Raw genomic sequence first — 24,627 nt, 5'->3', positions numbered from 1 at the left:
CTGGGCAAGTTATATTTCATCTCTCTGTGCCTCTGTTTCCTTTTCCTTACAGTGGGCATGCCAGCACTACTTCCCTGGTAGAGCTGATGTGAGCTCATCTTAATCAAGACTTCGCCCAGGGGCTGCTGCACAAAAACATGGTAGCTCTTAGCATTGTTGTCACCACCTCACAGCGGAGATCAGAGGGTGTGGGCTCTCCTTGTGTCTTAGTCAGCTCAGGCTGCCATAACCAAATACCAGGGGTTGGGTGGTTTAAACAACAGACATTTATTTCTCCCAGTTCTGGAGGCTAGAAGTGTGGAGACTGGGTGGGAATGCAACCGGAGCAGCTTATGCAGAGAGAGGCCCTTCCAGGGGTTAACAAATGCTGAGGCTGTCCTTTATTAGCCACTTATATAGGATGGGCTCAGAATAGAAAAGACTCTTTTAACCTCTCAACAACCCCATGGGGAGGTACCACCAGGATGCCTGCTCCCCATGTGAGCAGCCTGGGCTTTAGGGCGTGAAATAACTTGTGACAGCTTTCAGGTGGTAGAGGTGGACTAGAGCTCATGCATGTGACCCAAGAGCCAGCCGGCTTCACAGGGCTCATCACGGGCCCATTCCTTAGGCCTCTGTTGTTCCTGCCCCTAAACAGCATTCCCTCCACCTCCAGGAGGCCATTAGAACAGGCATCCCATCTAATGCTGTTGGAGCCTGCAGAGCTGCAGGAACCAGGGCCTCACCCCTCCCCACTCCCCAGCCCATCAGTCCTGCCTTGGGCTCCCTGGGCTCTGAGCCTGGCAGTCTGCTGCGGACAGAAGTCTAGAGGTCTCTAGAGGTCTAGAGGTCTAGTGGCCTGCCCTGCTCTGGCTGCAGAGTGATGAAAGCCCAGATTACATTCCAGGGTCTCTCATCAGGTCATAAAGCCTGCAGCCCATCGGCAGCCCCACCCCACACACACTGCTGCCTGTGTGCCTCCTGCTCCAGCACTTGGGAGCTATGAGGGGGAGGGGCTTTCTGCACCCTGGGCTCTGTGATGGAAGAGATGAGACTATGGGGTCATCTATCACTTTCTCTAAGACCTCGGGCTTGATTCCCTGCTGCTATCATGAGCTCCATCCTCTCATTTGCCGCCAGTCTATGGAGGTGGATTTTTAAACAGAAAGTCTGACCAGGAGATGGATCGTGCAGAGGGGCTGGCATCTGTGGTCAAGGGCTGCTCTGTGCCGGGCACCAGATGCCTCCTTCTGAACTCTTGTGACCCCAATTTACAGATGAGGGGACTGAGGCTTAGGAAGGAGGTAACAGCTCAGCCTGCCACCAAGGCAACTCCTCAAAGCATTGGATACCCAGAATGGTAGCCAGAGGAAAGTGTAGACTCTGCATTCCAGAACGAACCTGGGTTCAAATCAGGCTCCACCATTTCCTTGCTCTGTAGGCTTATGAAAGTCACTAAGTCGCTCTGAGCATCACTTTCTTTGATTATAAGGATGGTTGTAAGATTTAGAGATCATGAGTAAAAAGCCTTTGACACTTAATATACGCTCAATAAATGGCCACATCTATCCCCTAATCCTCAGAAGGGCAGGTGGGGCTTGGAGGACAGAAGTGGCCATCAGATGGCTCCAACCACCAACCATAAACCTGGCAAAGATCTCCTCGCACAAAAGACCTTGCATGTAGGTCATGGGCTGTAAGGAAGAGCCCCCAAGCTCCAACCAGCCCACAGGAGAGTTATCATTGGCCATGGGAAAGGCTGCCATCCGTTGTAGGAACTCCCCTATTTCCAGGTGCAGTGGCTCATGGTGGCCCAGGTCACTGGTACCAGCACCTTGGCCTCTTGGTCATCAGCACTTAGACTATTCCTGGGTCTTCAGGTCATCAGTGACAACAGAGGGCACACTCCCCTGTTCCAAAGCTTCCTTTGATCTGGCCAAGTGTGGGTCACTGACTCTGACCTTTCCTGCTGCTAGAGTGGCCCATGACATCCCTCCTAAGAGGCCAACACTCTGATTCTCCAGGACTGGCCGGCCCCCTGGTGGACTCCTCCTCCCAGTACCCTCCAATGAGACATTGGGGCTTGTTGTATTTTTTGTGTAAAATGCACATCAGGCCAGGCGCAGTGGCTCATGTCTGTAATCTGGCACTTTGGGAGGCCAAGGTGAGAGATCACTTGAGGTCAGGAGTTCAAAACCAGCTTTGGCAACATAGTGAGAGCCTGTCTCTGCAAAAAACTAAAAATAGAATTATCCAGGCATGGTGGTGTGTACCCATTGTCCTACCTACTTGGAAGGCTGAGATGGAAGGATCGCTTGGACTCAGGAGTTTGAGGCTGCAGTCAGCCATGATTGTGCCACTGCATTCCAGCCTGGGCAGTAGAGCGGGACCCTGTCTCTAAAAAGAAAAAACAAAACAAAACAAAAAAAGAATGCACACCAGACATCATCACACCTGCACAGAGACATGCACAGACACAGAAGGAACCCACATCTGCTCTGTGCTCCTTTGCACTGTGAAGCTAGGGCCACTGATACACACAGGATTATGCGGTATGAGCGCAGGACCAGGCTACTTCTGAGTGCAAGGAACAGAATCCCAACCCAGAGAGGAACTGAGTGCCACATCCCATTTAATGGAAACGCTGGAGGCAGAGCACCTCCAGGATTGAGTAATTCAGTAGCTCAACCCTGTTCAGGGCCCAAGTCAGCCTCTCTGTCATTTCTATGGTTTTTCACTCATCTTCTCACAGAGGCTGCTGCAGCTCCAAGCATATCTTTACACAATAAGCTTCAAGGACATAAAAAAGCCACATCCCAGAAGCAGTCCTCTGGGATATAAGGCCTAAAACTAATATCAATGATATTAGGTGCTGCCTTGACATCTGGTGAAACCAGGAGGGCCTTGAATGGGCTAACTGCAAGGTCCCCTATGCATACCTCCACCCTCCTTCCCAAGGGGACCAGGCACAGTTTCTGCTTGTCCCTGTATTTCCATTCCCTGCCTGCCCACAGAATTATTCAAACAAGCCAATCACATCATCACATGGGAACTAGGGTCACCCCATCCTCTTAATACTGCAAAGCCTGCCTCTCCTAACACCTGCTGGTTCCCTCTGTTCCCAGGTGTAGCCCCCATGTGGCCCTGCATCCTCCTCTCCCAAGCTGTGAACATATGTGACCCATAAACTCTTGTCCATCTTGTCTGTCTGGCATGTCGCTGTTGTGTATGGGGCCATCCCCCTATCTCTGGGATGAGAATCCCTCCCTCACCAACAGGGTGAGTGGAAGGTGATTAAAACGCCCTGGCCCATTGCAGCAGCTCTCTCCCTAGGCAAAAGCTCCATGAGGAAGGGACTTTGTTCTATCCCTGCGAATTCCCTGTGCCCACAATAGTGCCTTGTAAACAGTAGGTGCTCGAAGCAAGTGGAATAAATGTGCGAATGGAAATAGAATGAATCAACTCTGTCATTGCCTAGGGCTGTGTCGCATGCCCAAGCCCGAGCTAAAAACTGGCACAGGGACTCTCATTACAATGACTGGTGACTGGCCTAGACCTGGGCTCCTCCTCTGGTGTGCAGGGGTGGGCAGGCTGAGGTGCTGCTTCCTTGGGCCTGGAAGAGGCCTCTGCCACCTGTACCAGTTGTAATGTAATTTAAAAAAATACTGTCTTGACTCGGTTTTAAGGCCCTGATTAGAGGCCAGTTAGTTTACTTTCTTGAGCAGTTAAGCCTACATTTCAACCACTTCCCTTTTGGGGCTCCCACTATGGCAGGCTCTCCAGACCACTATGCACCAGTCCTAATTGCCTGGGGTCAAGTGTTAGACAACTAGGGACAGCTCCTATCCTCCTGAGACTGCCATTTTGTGTAAATAAATCAATTCCCAGGGACCCCATGAAACCTAGCTAAGCCCACCCTACTTGCCATACACAAGCTGCCCTGAAACCTCCAGTGTGCCGGTACAACCACCCCTGGGCACACCCCCTGCACGGCCCTGCCTGGCAGCCTGCTCTCCTTTGGAACTGTGAGTAACAAAAAGCTCTGCCTTTCATCTATTTCAGAGTCTTTGTGTTGTGTCCACTGCCAAAAGAACTTTTAAATCTTATAAAACAATTGGCATTGTGAGCAGGAGGGCATGGCCATGGCACCGACTCATGGGCAGCTTTGTTGGGGACTGCTCTTGGCTAGTCACTTGGTTCCAGGCCACCTTGAGAGGGCTTGGGACAGAACTCAAGCTTGCACAGGGCTCAAGCTCAGCCCTGTTGCGTCCCGCTATGCCTGCCGTCAATGATCAAGTCTCTCCCTAGCCAAATTTCCTCAACATTCATTCAAAGTGAACAGAGCTAACTGGCTAGACTCCAAGACTAAACAGTAGCCCATAGTGAGGCTTACCCTAGGGCAAGGAGAGTGATGGGCTACTTGAGCCGTTCTTCCCGGGGTGAGGCATTCTGGTGTGTGTGGTGGAGGCCTGTCCTAGGAGCCCGTCACTTCTACAGTGTTTATCATTATTTGGAGTAGAATCCTGGCTTGTCTGTGCCTTTTGAGCAACCCCGACGGAGGATGGTGTTGTCTGAGTTTCTCCACAGTAGAGAAATGAAACCCCGGCCTCATTGTCGATGTTGCTCAGGTGGGGGTTGCAGCCTACCTGTCTCCTTTGCTGCATACCTTGCTGCTGTCACCAGCAAACTTCATGCACTCTTGATCCCTGCCACTACTCCTTTTAGTACCCTTGGAGACTCCTTCCCTGCAGACACTTTGGCAGCCTCCTCCAACCTCCCAGAGTGTCTGGACCACCTATGCTGGCCATGAGTTGCCCAGGGGCTTCTGATGCAAAAAAACTGCCCTTCTTGGCTCCATGCTGTACACCTTAAAGAAAAAATTGCTGGCCACATACTGGGCTCTTCTGAAAATAGAGGCTCTCAGAGACCCTGAGCCTATGGGACTCCATGCCCAGCTGCCCACTATTCTTTGGGTCATGAAAGCAGCATCCCAAACAGCTTGGCACAGCTAATAAGGTCTCATTGATATTATATGGAGCCAAGTCTGTACCTTCTCGTCTACTTTACCTGCAGAAAGGTGGCCTCCCCTGTCCTCAGTCCCTTGTAAGATCACCCACCTCAAATCCCTTGGCTACCTGGAAGTCTCTTGGATTAACTGAGTGAACAGCAGTAAGAGTTTGTAGACTGTATAGATGGCACTGCCAACCCTCATAAAAATGAGGGCATTAAATGGAACGTTGCTGCTTCCCACCCCTTAGCCAGCATGTCCCTAAGGGATGCCTAATGGGACCCAAGAGCCAGCACGACTGGCCAAGCTTCAGGCGGTCATCTCAGCATGAGATGGTCAGCAAATGGCCTCAACTGCACATTTTTATGAACTGTTGGGCTATTGCCTAGAAGTTGCCCCTACAGGATAAAACTCTGGGACTCTCTTGCCTCACAGCCGAAACATAAATCAAAGTCACACAGTCTTCATATATACTAAGGCCGCAATACAAGGCCTCACCTGAAGGCCCACCCCTTCCAAATTTCACACATTACTGATAGTGACCAAGACACACATTTCACCTCTCATAATACACAAGGCTAGGCTCTTTAAAAGATATTCAATTAAACCTTCATTTAAACAATAGGCTCCAGGTAGCCAGTTTAATGGAAAGGCCTAACAGATGTCTCAAAGGACTCTTTTTTCAGAAACAAAATGAAAATAAACTCCAAAATGGGTCTCTATCTTGCCCCAGGTCTTAATCTCTCTTAATTCAAGGCCCCTTGATCAACTCACAACTCACACTGACTTTTAGAGCCTTCCTATTGCCTTTGCCTGTGTTTAAAGGGAGTATACACTAAAGGCCTCCATGTATCTGAGGACTTATTATATAATGAGGCCCCTTAAAAATGTCTCCTCCATCTTTATGGATTTTTTATCCTGCCCCATCTAATAAGGGCTGAAGGCCTGATAGATGGCACATACTGTTCTGGGAACCACTAACCACAGATTGTCTCATGGGTCAGACAGCTGCCCATCTGGAACAGGACCCATTTCAGCTTATATTTCTACCACTCAAAACTCCTTCCTTCATACTTGTTTTGTAAAGGATGGATAATTAATCCAGACTCTCCCTCTAACTCCCTTTAGGGAATTTTAATTAGTTCCCCAGAACCCTTCCCATAGACAAGTAGACTACCAAAAACAGAGATTTTTAAAACTCTCCTTAGTAAATAAAAATCACATTCTGAGCTAATACCATATCCCAAGATGATTAAACCAGACAACCCCACCTTGGTAATAATATATGTCAACACTGGACAACAAAAGCCCGTCAAGGGCAGCTACACACCATTTGTGTTGATTGTTGGCCTTGCTACAACTGGTCTATTTTCACAGTTTTGCAATCCAGAGGTTCAAACCCTCCTGATGTGGCATGGTTGCAACTAAACATGGCAAGTGCCGAGGCCGACGTGCCATTCCAGTGAGTTTAGCTAATACAAGCCCTGCAACCCAAAGGTCTTGCTGGCTTGCCCATCACCAACCAAACTGACAACTGAGGAAAGGGTCATAGAGATTGGCTAAATTGGAAGGCTTGCCTACAGGCTAATGCTGCAGCTCCCATCTCAGCCACAGATATTTTAATTGACAAACAATCTGACACCCTATTAACAGCATGCATCTGGCCAGGAACTAGCTCAAGCTTGTAACGCCCACACCTTGGGAGGCTGAGGCTGGGGAATTGCTTGAGTCCAGGAGTTTGAGGCTGCAGTGAGCTATGATCACATCACTGCATTACAGCCTGGGCAACAGAGTGAGAATTTGTACCAAAAATAAAATAATAAAATAAAATAAACATCCAATAGGGCCATATGATTTTAAAACCTTTTGATTATTCATAATGTTGCTTGAACCCTTAAATGAACGAGGTTCCTGCAAGGGTGATCAACTTAGCCTGGCTTGCCTGGGACTTTCCTGGCTTTAAAACCCAAAGTCTTGCATCCTGGGAAGCCTCTCTGTCCAGGCAAACTGGGATAGTTGATCACCTTACCTGGGACTCATGCTTGGCCACTTAATCTCCAACCACAACTATTTACCTATTTTACAGCGAGGTGATTGGAGGAGCCTTGTGTTGACGTTAGAGTTGTGAACATGGTGACTTGAGCTGTAATTTTGTCTCTGGGGCCATGGGATTGTTTTCAGTCCCTGGACATAGGACCCTCATGGACCCCATCTCTTTCTAACCTATAGGTGCTGTGGGCCCCTGCTGTAGGCTCGGGCACGCCCTTTCTGGTTAGACAATGAGGACGGACAGAGCATAGAATAGCCTCCTGGTCCTGGTAGCTGCTGTGCAGAAGATGGTCCTGAACCTTACGGTGCTCCTCCTTTCTGACCTCAGGCAGAGGCCATCCTACAGACAGGAATTTGGAGTCCCAGCTGGAATAGGGTTGGTGCTCCACCTCTACTCCTTGGTTCTAGAAAAATCAATCCAAGAGTCAGGCATGTTGTACAGCACCCATTCCCCATATAGTCATATAAGTGTCTGTTTTCAGCACAAGATAGACCCTTTTTCCACTCTGTCCCATGAGGGTCCATTCCCCCATTCTCCAAGCTCCCCTGAGAGAGGCAAAGGCCCCTGTAAGAAGCTGAACTTTGAGGGTATCCCTGTCCTGGGAGAGCCATTTTGTATCAGTGGAGGCAGAAAACACCAACTGGGGGACAAAAGAGATTTTAGTGGGCCTGCCTAATACAGCACATTAATACATGTGGATACAACGTTAATCTAAAAGAGGCCCTGTTCATAGATGACTGTGCAGCACTAAAAGCATCTGAAATTTTAGTCTTCAATTTAACTCTGGAAAAGAGTGAAAATAATTATACTACCCATTTCATAAGATCATTTAAATAATATTTGTAAATGTGGATTGCTTTGCCTGACACAAGATGAAAACTCAATAAATGGTGGTGGTGGTAAGGGTGATGGCGGTGATGATAGTGTTGGTAGTCATGGTGATGGCGGTGGTGATGGTGATGATGGTGATGATGGTGGTGGTGGTGATAATGGTGGTGGTGGTGCTGATTATGGTGGTGGTGGTGGTGGTGATGGTGATGGCGGTGGTAGTGATGATGGTGACGATGGTGGTGATGGTGGTGGTGGTGATGATGATGATGATGGTGGTGATGGTGGTGGTGGTGATGATGGTGATGGTGATGGTGGTGGTAGTGGTGATGATGGTGATGGTGATAATGGTGATGGTGGTGGTGGTGGTGATAATGGTGATGGTGGTGGTGGTGGTGATGATGGTGGTGGCAGTGATGGTGATGGCGGCGGTGGTGGTGATGGTGGTGGTGGTGGTGATGCTAGTGGTGGTGGTGATAATGGTGGCAGTGGTGGTGATAATGGTGGTGGCAATGGTGGTGATGATGGTGATGATGGTAGTGATAATGGTGGTGGTGGTGGTGATAATGGTGGTGGCTGGTGGTGGTGGTGGTGGTGATGGTGATGATGATGGTGATCATGGTGGTGGTGGTGGTGGTGGTGGTGGTGATAACGGTGGTGGTGGTGATGATGGTGATGGTGGTGGTAGTGGTGATAATGGTGATGGTGGCAGTGGTGGTGGTGAAGATAATTGTGGTGGTGGTGGTGGTGATGGTGATAATGATGGTGGTGGTGGTTGTGATGATAGTGATGGTGGTGGTGGTGGTGATAATGGTGGTGGTGGTGGTGATTATGGTGGTGGTGGTGGTGATAATGGTGATGGTGGTGGTGGTGGTGATAATGGTGGTGGTGGTGGTGGTGATTATGGTGGTGGTGGTGGTGATAATGGTGGTGGTGGTGATGATGGTGATGGTGGTGGTAGTGGTGATAATGGTGATGGTGGCAGTGGTGGTGGTGAAGATAATTGTGGTGGTGGTGGTGATGGTGATAATGATGGTGGTGGTGGTTGTGATGATAGTGATGGTGGTGGTGGTGGTGATAATGGTGGTGGTGGTGGTGGTGGTGATTATGGTGGTGGTGGTGGTGATAATGGTGATGGTGGTGGTGGTGGTGATAATGGTGGTGGTGGTGGTGGTGGTGATTATGGTGGTGGTGGTGGTGATAATGGTGATGGTGGTGGTGATAATGGTGCTGGTGGTGATGGTGATAATGGTGGTAGTGATAATGGTGATGGTGGTGGTGGTGGTGATAATGTGATTGTGGTGGTGGTGGTGATGATAATGATGGTGATGGTGGTGGTGATAATGGTGCTGGTGGTGATGGTGATAATGGTGGTAGTGATAATGGTGATGGTGGTGGTGGTGGTGATAATGTGATTGTGGTGGTGGTGGTGATGATAATGATGGTGATGGTGGTGGTGATGTGGTGGTGGTGATAATGGTGATGGTGGTGGTGGTGGTGGTGATAATGATGGTGGTGGTGGTGATAATAGTGGTGGTGGTGGTGGTGGTGGTAGTGATAATGGTGGTGGTGGCGGTGGTGGTGATAATGGTGGTGGTGGTGGTGGTGATGGTGATGATAATGGTGGTGGTGGTGGTGGTGGTGGTGGTAATGGTAATGGTGGTGGTGGTGGTCATGATGATGGTGGTGGTGGTGCTGATGATGGTGATGATGATTGTGGTGGTGGCCTCATTACTGAATGTGTTGGAACAGAGCTGGGACTAGAATGTCTCAGTGTCCCAGTTCCCAGTGCAGCCACCTCCAAACCTGGAGTCTCCAATCAAGCTGAGGCCACTCAGCATGTCCAAGACACCCACTCCATGTCTCAGGCTGTGGCTATACCATTTCAGAGGCAAGAGACATCAGGACAATCATGCAGCACTTGGCCATGGGCAGCCACAAGATGGAACATATTGGGTCCAACTTCCTCAACTCTCCCCTGTCGAACTACAGAATTTTCAAAGTTTTTTAAGGAGGTAGACATTTTTTCTTTCTTTTCTTTTTTTTTTTTTTTTTTTTTACTCAGTTAAGTCCTGCTGTGTAAAGAGATAGATTTTTGTCTCCTTTTCTCTTTTTGTTTTAGCTAAAATCACCCTTGATAAAGTTTTATGTTTTAAGGATCAAGGGAAAACTCCTATACTCTCTGAGGTTTGCTGGAAAACCATTTGACAAAAGGTAGATTAATAGGAGAAAAAGGCATACAAATTTATTTTAAAGTGCATAGCATGGGGGAATTGCAGAAGAACTACTCAATAACGCAGTGGGGTCTAGACACTTATCTAACTTTCTTCATAAGAGAGGGAGGAGGTGGGGAATGCAGGTAATTCTTTTTAGGGGCAATGAATGAGTATTAGGGAGAATGAATGGACCTGGGGGACAAAAACTAAGTTGTAAATGATTCTCTTTGGAATTTGAATGAGCCTGAGAGACAGACATTATCTTGTGAAAAGGTCTAACCAGGTATGGGATTTCAGGGAATGAATGGAAAGCAATTGCTGTCTCTGGTGGATCCAGTCTTTAGGCAGAGAGGTGAAAAGCTTCATCCAGCATCTGCTTGTCTCCAAAATATTCATCATACTAAAGTGCCATATCTTGGGGTAAAAATAATTTGTTTTGTTTTTAAAAGTAAAACAGTGGAGAGTTAAGATTTGTTTCCTTTGAGCAAAACTTGCAGAAGTAATGACCTAAGGATATTCACCAAACTCACATTTCCAGGCACAGGCTGGCTTCAGGCCAATGCTTTCCAGTTTTCGGGTGTGGACTTGCATTCCAGGAGCTGCCTTTTGCAAGTTTGGTTCCATGGTCCAGTGCATTTAGGAACTGCTGCCCACTGTGTCCTCTTTTGAAGATTTGTGAAACCCATGAAAAGATGTTCAAAACAATTAGTATTAGGGAAACACAAATCAAAACCACAATAGATAATACTTTACACCCACTGGGATGGTTGTAGTAAAAAAGACAGACAATAATAAGGGATGGCAAGAGTGTAGGGAAATTGGAACTCATGTACATTGCTGGTGGAAATGTAAAATCATGCAGTTGCTTTGGAAAAGAGTCTGGCAGTTCCTCTGAAAGCTAAATGCAGAATTACTATATGACCCAGCAATTCCACTCCTCTGTATAGACCCAAGAGAACTGAAAACATAGGTCAAATAAAACTTGCTCATGAATGTTTATAAGAATGTTATTTATGACAGCCAAAAAGTGAAAACAACCCGAATGTCCATCAGTGCATACATGCAATAATGTGGATGAACTTTGAAAACATTAAGTTAAATGAAAGAAGCTGTTCTCAGAAGGTCACACAGTAAATGATTCCATCTATGTGAAATGTCCAGAATAGGCAACTCTATAGAGGCAGGAGGTAAATTATTGGTTTTCAGGGGCTAGGAAGGAAGGGGATGGGAAATGGCTACAAACAGCATGAGGTGTTTTGGGTGGTGATGGAAATGTTCTGCAGTGATATTGGGATGGCTGCACAACTCTATACTAAAAGCCACAAATTATTTACTTAAAGTGGGTGAATTTTATACTGTACAAATTATATCTCAATACAGATTTCTTTAAGTCTTCAAGAAACCCTCTGGTAAAGAAATCAGCCTAATCCAGCCCTGAACTCATCTGACCATCAAAGTTTTCCTCACATTGACACCCTGAGAAACTGGTATTCTGAAGAGTATGTTTTAGGAAAAACTGCTTTAGACCATAGGAGTTTGGCAAGAGGAACTTTGTTTCTGTGAACACATATTTGGCACGTCAGGGTACACCGTTTTATATTTTATTTATATTTGATGTGTCTATGTCTTGTCTTCTTGGTGGCTTTATAAACATTTTGGGGAGGGAAAGTATGATTTTTTCTCTTTGAATTCCTACTTCTCACCACCCATAATGTGGTGCATACATAAATATCTGTAAATATGCAGTTAGAACTTTGCATCACTAATGAGTTAATTAAACTAGTCAACAAAGCCAAAAATACGTATTAAGTGCCTTCAAGTGCCAGGCATAGTTTTTGGCACTGGGGATACAAAAATGAGGGAGCTTATGGTCTAGTCTGAGACCAGGCCAGGAGCTGTGCAGTAGAGGCACCTCTCCCTGGGGTGTCTGAAATCATGTACCAGGATATGACCCTTTTAAACCGTGCCCGTGGTCTCACTGCTGTGGGCAGCGGTGGTGATGTCAATGTTTGCTCTTCTCGGGCTCCCTCCATGCCACTGAAAACACGGAAGTGCTTTTACCTGTCCAGAGGAGGGGCAGCTGAAAGGAGGGAAGAGGGTGGTCCTGCGCAGGCGCAGCCTGTTTGGAACCTTCTGTGCCTACACTGGACCACCCACTTCCCTCCTTCCTCCTTCCTTCGGCTGCCCCCTCTTCTGGACGGGTAAAAGCTTCTCCCATCTCCTCCTGGACTTTCTCACAGCTGTAGGCTTCCATGTTCCCAACCTCTATTATTCAGAGGAGTTCAGCTCAGCCACGTCTGTGCCAGAGCTTTGACGCCCCACCTATCAGCCACACAAAGGGCCCTGACATGAATAAGGCCTCCCTCACTGAGGATCCTTAATTTTTTAAAATAATTACACCTCTGCCATAAAGTCAGTGTCCTGGCCGCCAGTCACCAGGCAGAACCTACTAGACTTCTCTAAAATAGATACTGGGGCCTCCTTCCTCAATCATGGTCAAGACCTAAGCTTCCTTCTCAAAGGCAGGCAGTCCTGGGTTTTATGGCAAGAAGTGCTTCCTATGTGCAAGGTGCTCTGGGGAAGGGCTGAGTGTGGAGGGCCGTGTGTGAAGGTCTTTAGGATTTCAACTGAGCTGCCTTTTCTTGCAGTTTAAGAAGAAAACAGCCAGCTGTTCCCTCCTTGTAATAAATGTCTCTGCATATTTGAAGACAGTAGTTAGGTCATTCTTGAGCTTTCTCATCTCCAAACAAAACTGTGGCCCCTGTAACCTTTCCTTTGGCAAATTGTAAGGCCCATATGCAGAGGAAAAGCAAAACAAAACCATCTGATGAGGAGGGCGTCCTATCTCTAACCAAGTGTCTATTTTCAAACGCGGTCTGCACTCGAGTCTTTAATTACATGTAAATTCGGTAGCTTCAAGTGTCTGAGCCAGTGGGAGACCAGGTGCTGCTCATCAGGCCCCTTGGACGTACTCATGCTGCAAGGCTGGATGATAGTGCTTGGCAGAGGCTAGGATTTCTTCTCTTCGCATTCATTTTGGGGCATGAAAATGGCCATCCGTGAGTGACCCAGGAGCACAATCAGCTGATGCTTCCTGCCCAGGTCCCCTGAGAGTAGGATGGGCCCCAACAGCCTTCAGAGAGGTGGCAGCCTGCTAGGAAGGCTGCCCTTGGCCTCCACAGAAGCCAGCAAGAGTGGCTTTCAGATGTCCCTGGTGGAGGCTGGTAGCCTCATCCTGCAGCCAGTGGCTTCCAGATGTCCCTGGTGGAGGCTGGTAGCCTCATCCTGCAGCCAGTGGCTTCCAGATGTCCCTGGTGGAGGCTGGTAGCCTCATCCTGCAGCCAGTGGCTTCCAGGGCAGGCTTCCTGATGCTGCTAACTCAGAGAGAGGTGCCCTGCTGAGCGCCTGCCCTCGGTGGCGGGGGTTGGGGGAGATGGGTTCTGATCACATCACGTTTCTTCCCATGGTTCTAACTCCTTTCCCACGTTTGCAGTGTGTTATCTTGGTGATACAGACAAGAGGCAAGGAAATACTGAGTAGAGAGTCCTTAAATTTGTGGTCCTGGAAGCTATTGTAAAGGTAAGATATTTTTTTTCTCCCCAAGTCCTACCCATCCTGAATTTTCAAGTTTGCAGGGTCTCTAATAATCTCTCCTCCTCTTCTTTGAGATAATCTCCCTCACTCTCCACTCTCCAACGTGGCACCCGTAAAGTCTCTTCCAGGGATCTGGGGCTGCATTCCAGGGTCTCTTTGCTCTGAGCTGTCTGAGGCCTCAGACTGTCGTAGTAAATCAAATGGCAGGGATCTTCTCCAACATCATCCTTCTTCCTTCTGCTTTCCTATGAGGGCTGCAATTCAACGTGTGTGTAGAGGACTCTCTGCGTGCAGGGTCTCAAGGAAATTTCCAATTTGATGGAGGTGAAGAAGGGAGAGAGAGACTAAAAATTGCTTGATGGCCACCATGTGCCACGTGCTCCCAATACAGTCTCAAACTCATGACATCTCCCAGCCAATGGATTCACCCCCTTAACCAGTTCCACCTGGAGCTCCATCTCCCAGACACGCAAAGGCCATGTTGGGGGGCTTTGGAGTCAGCTGCCTGCCGTTCCATCTCAGATGTTACCATGGGAAAGTTGTTTAACCTCTTTGAGCCTCAGTTCCCTCACATGTAAAATGGACCTATACGTTTCTCACATAGGGTTGCCCTGGGGCCAGGATTGCCAGATAACATATAGAATGCCTGGTATAAAAGTTATACGGGACATACTTATACTAAATATGTCCCCCAAATTGTTATAGCTGTAAAATATTATGGCTCCAAATCAAATGTCTGAACTCTATGAAACAGAGCAAAAACCACAAATACAAAGAAGTAATAGGGTCAAGAGAAAAGAGCATGCACTCGGAGAGCAGACATCCAGGAACACCATCTCTGCTCTGTGTAAGCCAGGCTGCCACTCTGATAATTAAATGATGCTGTGCCTCGCTGACTCCTCTGTGCCATAGGGACCTAAAGAAAGGCCCTACCTCCCTCACATGGCACAACTAAGTACTTTAAAAACATTAAAAGCATGAAAACAGTATGTTTTACTCTCTATTTATCCAGGATGGGCCAGGAGCAGTGGCTCACAACTGTAATCCCAGCACTTTGGGAGGCTGAGGTGGGCAGATCACTTCAGGTCAGGAGTTCAAGACCAGACTGGCCAATATGGCAAACCCTGTTTCTACTAAAAATACAAAAATTAGCTGGGTGTGGTGGCAGGCTTCTATAATTTCAACTCCTTGGGAGGCTGAGGCAGGAGAATTGCTTGAACCCGGAAGGCAGAGGTTGCAGTGATCTGAGATCGCACCGCTGCACTCCAGCCTGGGTGACAGAGAAAGACTCCATCTCAAAATAAATACATATATATAATATGTATTTAAGTAATTATATATATAATAAGTTATATATATAATTGTGTATATATAAAATATAATAAATATAATATGTATTTAATAAATTAAATTAATATAATTTAATAATATGTATTTATATAAATATAAATACCCAGGATGTGTGTAGTGATACGCCAGTAAGTTCACAGGGTGTCACTTTACATCCCTCCCTCCTGCACCAAAAAGCAAACTCATCCATCTAAGAGCACTCAAGACTGTATGAAACCTTTACAGAAAAATCTAACCTGTTCCTTCTAATCATCAGGACTGCACTGAAACCATCATGGAGATTGGCATCTTTTTCTATTTCTGAAGACCTCTGGGGAGGCAGATTCTACAAACTGCCTTGCAGCTGATGTGCTAGCACAATGTAAGCTAACTTATACAGTCAGAGCCAAGGAGGGCCTCCAGAATGCAGTCCAGCATGGTGTGCACTCATGGAGCCCTGACATATGGCTAAGGAACATTGTGAAAACTCAGGCCATCCCTCTCATCACTCCTCTTCCTTTTAATTGCAATTGACCCTTCAGAAATCAAGTACATTAAGGGGGAGGGAAAAGAAGAATTTGTGCTAGTAAGACACTCTGAAGAATGTAAAATAAATAATACCAAGCTCACAGAAATAGAATAGGCAGAAAGAAGGGGATGAAGAGGTAGAGGGAAGCATTTTTCCTCCTAGTACATAGTAGGTCCTCAATAAACATTTGTTAAATGAATGCATTCTTAGCAAGGACAATTTCCTTATCCATATTAATCAGAAATGTTTTCTTGATACACTATTTGGAAGTGACCATACTACAGCTGATTTAATGGTAAAGCCATCAAGTCTGCATTTCATCCTTCTACCTGGTTACTGTCTCCAAGAATCTGTTCTCTATCAACACAGCAAGACCCTTGACTTAGAGCGCCTCATATCCACAGCAGGAATAAAAGGAGAGGAGAAATAGGAAAGAAAATCAGCCTAACCTTCCTTATCTAGCCCTTTTCTAATTCATCCAGGTACCTTTTCCAATTCTTCACAAAGACACTATGTAAGTTGTCAGAAGATTTAGCTGGGTTACACCTCTACGTTTCCAGGATTTGAAGAGTTATGTCAATATAGAGACCAATTTCTGGACCCTGAATAGCAAATCCGAAATCACTCTAAACTGGTGATTGTCAATCAGGATGGTTTTGCTCCTAGGGGACATTTGGCACCACCTAGAGACATTTTTTAAAATTGTCACAACTGGCGGTTCTTATTGGCACTTAGTGGGTAGGGGCCAGGGATGCTGCTAAAGTGCCTGTAACACACAGGACAGTGGCCCACAACAAAGAATCATCTCAGTATCTCAGCAAAGAATCAGGTCAATAATGCCACAATTGAGAAGCTCTGTGCTAGATTCAAATCTCCTCTACAGTGTCTTCTCAGACCAAAGTCTTACCTATGACAACTTATAGTAACCTATCTGCTTTGGTGTCCACACCTTAATTTACCAAGTCAACAGATCCACCAAATTCCGTACAACAGATGTACCAAATGCCTGTCACTCTCTGCCAGGCATGCAAACAAGGAAAAAGCAACAACTTTCCTCAAAATAAAACCACAGAAGTAGTTAGAAAAGAAAGTGCAAAACAGAGAGTATCTTCTCAAAGAAATAAAGCAAACAAAAAATCCAGAAGGTAGCCAAGCACAGAAATGCACATAGTGTTTCTGTCATTTCTGAGGAAATGAGTTAGAATTATGGATGGCTCAGGTCTCCTGGGTTCAATCTGAAGTCTTTTTTTTTTTCTTTTTTTAGGGAAGCTAATAGACAAAAAATTGAGAAAGAATGGGTGGAGGCAGTTTGGTTTAGTATGTTCTCTGGAACACTGTTGCGTTTTCCCCATAGAAAGACTTTACAAATGGTAGTTCAGTTCCAGGTAGGCCCAGAAGAGCTTACTGAACCATAGTCCAGCTGAGGTGCCAAAACCACAGGAGTCTGGGGATACACAAGCCCTGAGCTTCCTTGGAAGAAAGAAGGACAAAGAGATTATCTGTTTCTTCTCTCCTCAGACTCTCTAAGTCCCCTGCTCTACACCACCTCTCTCAGAGGTAAGAGTAATCCTAGAACACCTTTAACTAGTTTTTTTGTTCTAATTTATAAGTAAAGTACATACAAATTAAAAATCTGGTCCTGGAAAAGAAAATCCCACCTCAGACCCATATCCCCAGGTTCTATTCAAAGAGACAAAGTCACTGTTTATTACATTTCTTCCAGAAATACTCTCTTCATATACTCAAACGTATGCATGTATATATCACCTTTCAAATTACAGGCAGAAATGGAAGCATGAAGTCTGTTGTGCACTTTTTTTTCAACTTATTTTAAGTTTAGAGGTACACGTGTGGAATGTGCAGGTTTGTTACACAGGTAAATGTGTGTCATAGTGGTTTGCTGGATAGATCAACCCATTACCTAGGTATTAAGCCCAGCATCTATTAGCTGTTCTTCCTGATGCTCTCCCTCCCTATCCCCGTGACAGGTCCCATTGTGTGTTGTTTCCCGCCCATATGTCCTTGTGTTCTCATCGTTCAGCTCCCACTTGTAAATGAGAACATGAGGTATTTGGTTTTCTGTTCCTGAATTAGTTTGTTGAGGATAATGGGTTCCAGCTCCAACCATGTCCCTGCAAAGGTCATGATATTGTTCCTTTTTATGGCTGCATAGTATTCCATGGAGTATATGTACGACATCTTCTTTATCCAGTCTATTATTGATGGGCATTTGGATTGATTCCATGTCTTTGCTATTGTGAATAGTGCTGCAGTGAATGTACACATGCATGTATCTTTATAATATAATGATTTATGCTGCTTTGGGTATATACCCAGTAATGGAATTGCTGGGTCAAATGATAGTTTTGCTTCCAGATCTTTGAGGAATCGCCACACTGTCTTTCACAATGGTTAAACTAATTTATACTTGCACCAACACATATAAAAGCATTCCTTTTTCTTTGAAACTTCTCCCACATCTGTTGTTTCTGGATATTTTAATAATTGCCATTCTGACTGGCATGAGATAGTATCTCATTGGGGTTTTTTATTTGCATTTCTCAAATGATCAGTGACGTTGAGCTTTTCTTCATATATTTGTTGGCTGCAAAAATGTCTTCTTTTGAGAAGTATCTGTTCATGTCCTTTGCCCATTTTTAATGTTTTTTTTTTCCTTGTAAATTTGTTTAGGTTCCTTGTAGACCTTGGATATTAGACCTTCATCAGGTGGAAAGATTGCAAAAATTTTTCCCCATTCTGTAGGTTGTCTGTTCACTCTGGTGATAGTTTCTATTGCTGTGTAGAAGCTCTTAAGTTTAATTAGATCCCATTTGTCCATTTTTGCTTTTGTTGCAATTGTTTTTGGTATTTTTGTCATGAAATATTTGCCTCTGCCTATGTCCTAAATGGGATTGACTAGATTTTCTTCTAGGGTTTTTAGTTTTGGATTTTACATTTAAGTCTTTAATTCATCTTGAGTTGATTTTTGTATAAGGTTTAAGGAAGGGGGTTACAATTTTCCACATATGGCTAGCCAGTTCTCCCAGCACCATTTATTAAATAGGGAGTCCTTTTCCCATTGCTTGTTTGTGTCAGGATTGTTGAAGATCAGATGGTTGTAGGTGTGCAGTCTTATTTCTGAGTTCTCTATTCTGTTCATTGGTCTATGTGTTTGTTTTTATACCAGTACCATGCTGTTTTGGTTACTGTGGCTCTGTAGTATAGTTTGGAGTTGGGTAACATGATGCTTCCAGCTTTTTTCCTTTTGTTAGGATTGTCTTCACTATTTGGGCTGTTTTTTTTTTTTTCAGTTCTGTATGAATTTTAAAATAGTCTTTTCTAATTTTTTGAAGAATGTCAATGGTAGTTTAATGGGAATAGCATTGAATCTATAAATTACTTTGTGCAGTACAGTCATTTTCATGATATTGATTCTTCTTATCTATGAGCATAAAATGTTTTTCCATTTGTTTGTTTCCTCTCTGATTTCCTTGAGCAGTGGTTTGTAGTTCTTCTCAAGGAGGTCCTTCACTTCCCTTGTTATCTGTATTCCTAGGTATTTTATTCTTTGTGTGGCAATTGTGAATGGGACTTCATTTATGGTTTGGCTCTCTGCTTGCCTGTTGTTGGCATAAAGGAATGCCAGTGATTTTTGCGCATTGATTTTGTAAGTTGAGACTTTGCTGAAGTTGCTTATCAGCTTAAGAAGCTTTTGGGCTGAGATGATGGGGTTTTCTAAATATAGGACATGTCATCTGCAAACAGGGAGAGTTTGACTTCCTCTCTTCCTATTTGAATACTCTTTATCTATTTCTCTTGCCTGATTGTCCTGGCTAGAACTTCCAATACTATGTTGAATAGGAGTGGTGAGAGAAGGCATCCATGTCTTGGTATACTTTCTTTTTACCCATAAATCTACCTTACTTCTTTAATGGCTGCAGAATATCCCATGGAGGGCCTGACATTGTCATCTGAGAATCTGACACGATTGACAGTTCATTTGAAGCCTATCTCTTTTTAATTCAGATAGCTGGGCTCTGAATTAATAGAGATAGGCTTCAAATGAACTTTCACTGCTTGTTATTAAATAGTCCATGGGCTTTTTCTAGCAATATTTTTATCTTAGCTGTCAGAAAGCTCTGTATGAAATGTTATTCTCGATTACAATCTTAGGACCCTGGTGCAAAGATTTATGTAATTATAATCTTAGGACCCTGGTACATAACTCCTTTAAAAATTTGTATTCTAGTTTCCATATTAATTCTTACTTAAATTTTTTTATTTTAGGTAAAATATAAATCAGAAATAAAAATACAATGGCTTATCAATTAAAGCTCTAATAATGACCTATATGAATTATTTATAGCATAATGAAAGCCGCTAAATTACTTGCATCTTGTATTTATTTGTTTCTTATTTATTTATTTATTTATTTATTTATTTTTTTTTTTTTTTTGAGACGGAGCCTCACTCTGTCGCCCAGGCTGGAGTGCAGTGGCGGGGTCTCGGCTCACTGCGAACTCCTCCCCCCGGGTTCACGCCATTCTCCTGCCTCAGCCTCCCGAGTAGCTGGAACTACAGGCATGTGCCACCATACCCAGCTAATTTTTTGTATTTTTAGTAGAGAGGGGGTTTCACCGTGTTAGCCAGGATGGTCTCAGTCTCCTGACCTCGTGATCCGCCCGCTTCGGCCTCCTGGAAGTGCTGGGATTACAGGCGTGAGCCACTGTGCCCGGCCAATTACTTGCATGTTTAGGAGGCAAAGCTGAACAGAAAAATACAATGTTGTCTACAATATGCATAACCTATGCAACTATACCATTATTCACCTTAAAAAGCTTACATGCATTCTAATGGGAAGATGATTATTTATGGTATATATAAAGAAAAATAGTTTATAAAACACCACCATCTAAATTCAAAAGTTCAACCACATTACTAAGGGATTTATATAAAATATAGACTCTATATTTAAATAAATATAAAATGTCTTGAAAACCTTGAAATATTTACTAAAATATACTATAAAACAGGGCTTGTAAAGTCATCCCTACAGAGGCAAGGGAGATGACCTGAGGAAGTACCTAGGTAGGCACAGTAGCAGAACGGAGACCACACGCCTCATAGAAAGGGGCAACCTCTGCACAGCATCCTAAACGTGAGATAGGCTCAAGGGACACCAGATTGGATTCTTGAAGAGAAGCCTGGAATCCAGATCTGTGTGTGAGTCTCCTAAACCTTCCATGTTGAGACAATTTATAGAGGCAAACTAAACATATGTATGGGACACATTTAGACTATAGACCTTGTATTTTTATATTTGCTATGGATATGTCTCCAAGCGATTATATATAAAGCAAGTATTTTCATGTAAAATACTTCCTTTCTTTAGTTTCAGATTTTTTTTTTTCCAAAACAGGCCCAAGAATGCAATAAAAATTGTTACTAAGAGTCATAATACCCACTTTAAGCACTTTTACAACATGCATGCATTTATAATTTATGTTTAATTTTCCCAGACTGTTCATCAAATGGATAATTAGTTCATAGGACTCCTGCAACTATATTATTAAAATAATATTAAATTACTATTCTAGTTTCCATTTTTTTTTTTACCTAATTTTTTTATTTTAGGTAAATATAAATCAGAAACAAAAATACAATGGCTTATCAATTAAAGCTCTATTAATGCCCTATATGTGTTCTCCATATTCTTATTAACTTCATGGTTTTCAGTGTTTAAAACTGCTATCCTGATTATGCCATAGTTCTATGTACTTAACTGACATACTGAGGCAGTCCATAATAGAGCTTCAGCTTTAAAAAAAGGTTTAGAATTTTTTATATTGTAATTGAGAGAACCCTGCTTTTAATAATGATGTATTGACCTAATCACCAGAATGATAACAAAGAGACTCAAAGTCCTGAAAGAGTCAGTCTCTACTTATTAAAAGAGTACCCAATAGTAAATTTCTAACGACCCTATGAATGGCAGTGAATAAGTGATGGTGGCAAAGAAAAGGTGTTATTCTTCAGCTGATAGATACTGCAAATAATAGTCCTTTTAACTTCCCAACCACAGAAGTAGAGACAGATAAAAGTCAGGCTAATATTATTGGAAAGGAGAAATTTAAAGGAAGCAGCACCTATCATCCAACTCTTCTACAGATTTTTTACGTTTTTGAGATATGGGAATTTACCATACACTTATCTATTCAGTAGTTCTTAACCAGCAGCCTATCAGTGTCTCAAGAAATTTGTTATTGTTGTTGTTGTTGTTGTTGTTAGAGACAGTGTCTTATTCTGTTGCTCTGGCACCACCATGCCCAGCTTCAAGGAAATATTTTACAACATACATGTCCAGTAATATTTAATAGTAAATATTAGATTTACTATATTAAAATCATCAGGGGATATCCTAGACTTAGAGATTTGCTTTTAATTTCCCCAGGTTACTGTCATGCACAATTCTAACTGTGGACTAGCACAGTTGATAATCACTTCAGTCTCATCTCTCACCTACATGGCAAATGCCCTTTATCATTTGGGATTTGGCCGAAAAGAGGAAAGAGCAAAAGATAGAGCCGTTCACTGAAAACTCCATTTACTTTTCCTGGGTAGGGGTAGAGAAGAGACTAGTAAACTCAAAATCCAACTTGATTTTACTATTTATAAGCTCCTTATCTCCCACCTGCCCATCAAGACATTGTGGACTTGAGAGTAGAGTTTAGATGCTTATCTAATTGGCTGTTTCTGCCAGAATTGAATAATATCCATTAATTGTGTGTTCTTCTCTCTGCTGAACTGTGTGCCACTTCATCGCCTCTATTCACTGCCAACCTGGTTTCCTCAGAGTCCTACCAAAACTGATCCCCAGGCAATTTTATAACTCACAAACTCTTTCCCAAAGTAAAAATAATCATCCCCAAAACTGAAGAGATCCTTGTCTAAACATATAGACAGAAAACAAACCACAAAACACACAAAAACCCTCTCCACAGTATTTTCCCTCATTACCTAATTTCCAAATTAGCTTGTGCATTTCTGGTTGCTCTCCTTTTCTTCATTTTTCCCGCTTAAGCCTTTCCACAGAGGAATCACTTTCAAATGAAATCACCTTCACATACAATACTTGTCAATAGCAGCAAGAAGGACATTTATTGTGAAATGCTTTAATTTTCTTTGAAATTTAAAATAAAGCCTATTAATAAGGGCAAATTTTACTTTCCTGTGTCACTTCACACTGATTAGAAAAAAAGTAACTTAGTGGAAAACCACTTAACTATTCCCTTTCCCAAATTCAGTTGTCATGAATTATAAATTTATTGTAATTCATTTGTTTTTATAATTATTTACCATAAGTGCATGAAAAAAAGCTGTACCCTATAATGCTTCTTTAAAAGTTCCAGTATTTAAAGTAAAATCTTAGACAGTTAAGGCATTTCAAAGTATTTTCATTCAAGGAATGTTTGAGCTTCCAAATATGAAAAATTGACTCTAACATGTGTCAACGTTAAAATAAACGTATTTCAGATAGTTTGAAAATAACGTTGGTTGATCTATACCTTGCTGCATTCTTCAATATCTGTATCATGTAAAAGAATTTTTTCTATCATGGATGTATCTTCATTATACACAGCATAGTGTAGAGCAGTCCTTCCATAGAAATCCATAATATTTGGATCGGCACCATTTTTCAGCAGAATAGTTGCACAAGCCTCCTGCCTCAGTTGTACAGCCTGTCAGTATTAGACCAAGAAACATGCAAATACTGAAAAATCAAAATAAACACTCCATATGATTTACTAACTAGTTATACAGTGGTATCCAATGAGATAAGTTCATTTTATTCTATATACTTAAACCAAATCCATCTTATGCTCAAAGAGTCGGCTACTATATACCTTGATGAGGGGTGTCCTGCATTCACGGTCGTAGAGGTTAAACTCACATCTTCTGGACACCAGGAGAGATATGACTTCCAGTTGGCCAGTGGCACAGGCCAAATGTAGGGCAGTCCTGTGAGAGTGACAGGACTTTTTAAAACAGGTAACTGTAAGCATTAATTAGCGTGTTATTTCTCTGTCTTCAAAACAAATATTTAATTTTCTTGTGAAGAAAGTACAACCTTTGTTAGCGCTTATTACTCACCACATTAATGAAAGAGCAGGCTATTTAATAGAAAAAGCTTGACTTTTGGATTCAGTTTAATTGGGGCTTAAAATTTACTTTCAGCTCTGTCACTTAGCTATTATTTAGCCTTTCTTTGCTTCAATTTCCTTATCAATAAAATATATGAGAGAATAGTAGCTATCCCACAGAACACTGCTGTGATGCTTACATGAGAATCTATGTACAGCATTTAGAACACTTTCTAACACAAATAACAGCTCAATAATTTTTAGATATTAAAGACATTTTAATTAAGTAAAATGATACAATCATATCTATATTGAGGTATCTATTAAAGATTAGATGTATCATTGTATTTCAATCATTCTCAGATGCTCATTTTCTCACTATTCTCTTATATAGTAGCATCTCCTGACATTGGGATACTGTTTACAATTCATTATTTATTACAATTATAACTGGCAACATTTTAAACATTATCTTATTGATATATAAAGTAATGTGGCATCACCCAATCCATGATGCCTTACATTAAGTACATAGAACAGGCAGTTCTACTCATATAATTGGCACCTAAATAAAGTACTGTGGAAATAGAAGGCAAAAATAAAAACAACAAATTTTTAAAGCAAAGTAATTCTTACTTCAATTTTCAAAAAAAAATAATCCAAAGAAAACTCAGTATTCAAATGAATGGGTATGGCTCATTTTTTTTCAATACTTATAGAATGTTATGTAAATTAGGTATTTGCAATGATTAATAGTAAATTTGAGACTGTCGTAAGTTTTTGAAAGGTCAGTTAAAGGTTATCTTTTACTATTTTCTAACTTCAGAATTGCTTTTGTTTCAAAAAAAAAAAAAGAAAAAGGAATAAAAGATCCAATTGGGATTCAGTCCTAATGCTTCCTTTTTAAATTCTCTCAGCTTGCTCAGGCTGGGCAGCTAAACATGAAGTTGTTA

General features: G+C 43.1%; 1 protein-coding gene across 1 annotated transcript; it reads right to left on the bottom strand.

Moving 5' to 3' along the window:
• Positions 1-7,068: 7,068 nt before the first annotated feature.
• Positions 7,069-23,845, bottom strand: LOC126934441 (ankyrin repeat domain-containing protein 36B-like). Its single transcript, XM_050755241.1, has 4 exons — positions 23,438-23,845; positions 23,099-23,272; positions 10,612-10,743; positions 7,069-7,440 (listed from the first exon to the last, which is right to left on the bottom strand). Exons 1-3 carry the CDS (start codon positions 23,594-23,596, stop codon positions 10,633-10,635), a joined length of 444 nt encoding a protein of 147 aa, XP_050611198.1. The 5' UTR covers positions 23,597-23,845; the 3' UTR covers positions 7,069-7,440; positions 10,612-10,632.
• Between the last annotated feature and the right edge of the window lie 782 nt (positions 23,846-24,627).

Source organism: Macaca thibetana, chromosome 13 (genome assembly GCF_024542745.1).
Source record: "Macaca thibetana thibetana isolate TM-01 chromosome 13, ASM2454274v1, whole genome shotgun sequence".
Lineage (NCBI taxonomy): Eukaryota > Metazoa > Chordata > Mammalia > Primates > Cercopithecidae > Macaca > Macaca thibetana.
Note: the sequence above shows the minus strand (reverse complement) of the source record. Positions and strands in the feature narration are given on the sequence as shown.

Coding starts and splice junctions, on each gene's coding strand:
- LOC126934441 (XM_050755241.1), bottom strand. CDS start 23,596: ATGCTTACAGTTACCTGTTTTAAAAAGTCCTGTCACTCTCACAGGACT. Junction 23,273..23,437: donor GCAGGACACCCCTCATCAAG/GTATATAGTAGC, acceptor TAATACTGACAG/GCTGTACAACTGAGGCAGGA. Junction 10,744..23,098: donor ATATTGAAGAATGCAGCAAG/GTATAGATCAAC, acceptor AATCTTCAAAAG/AGGACACAGTGGGCAGCAGT.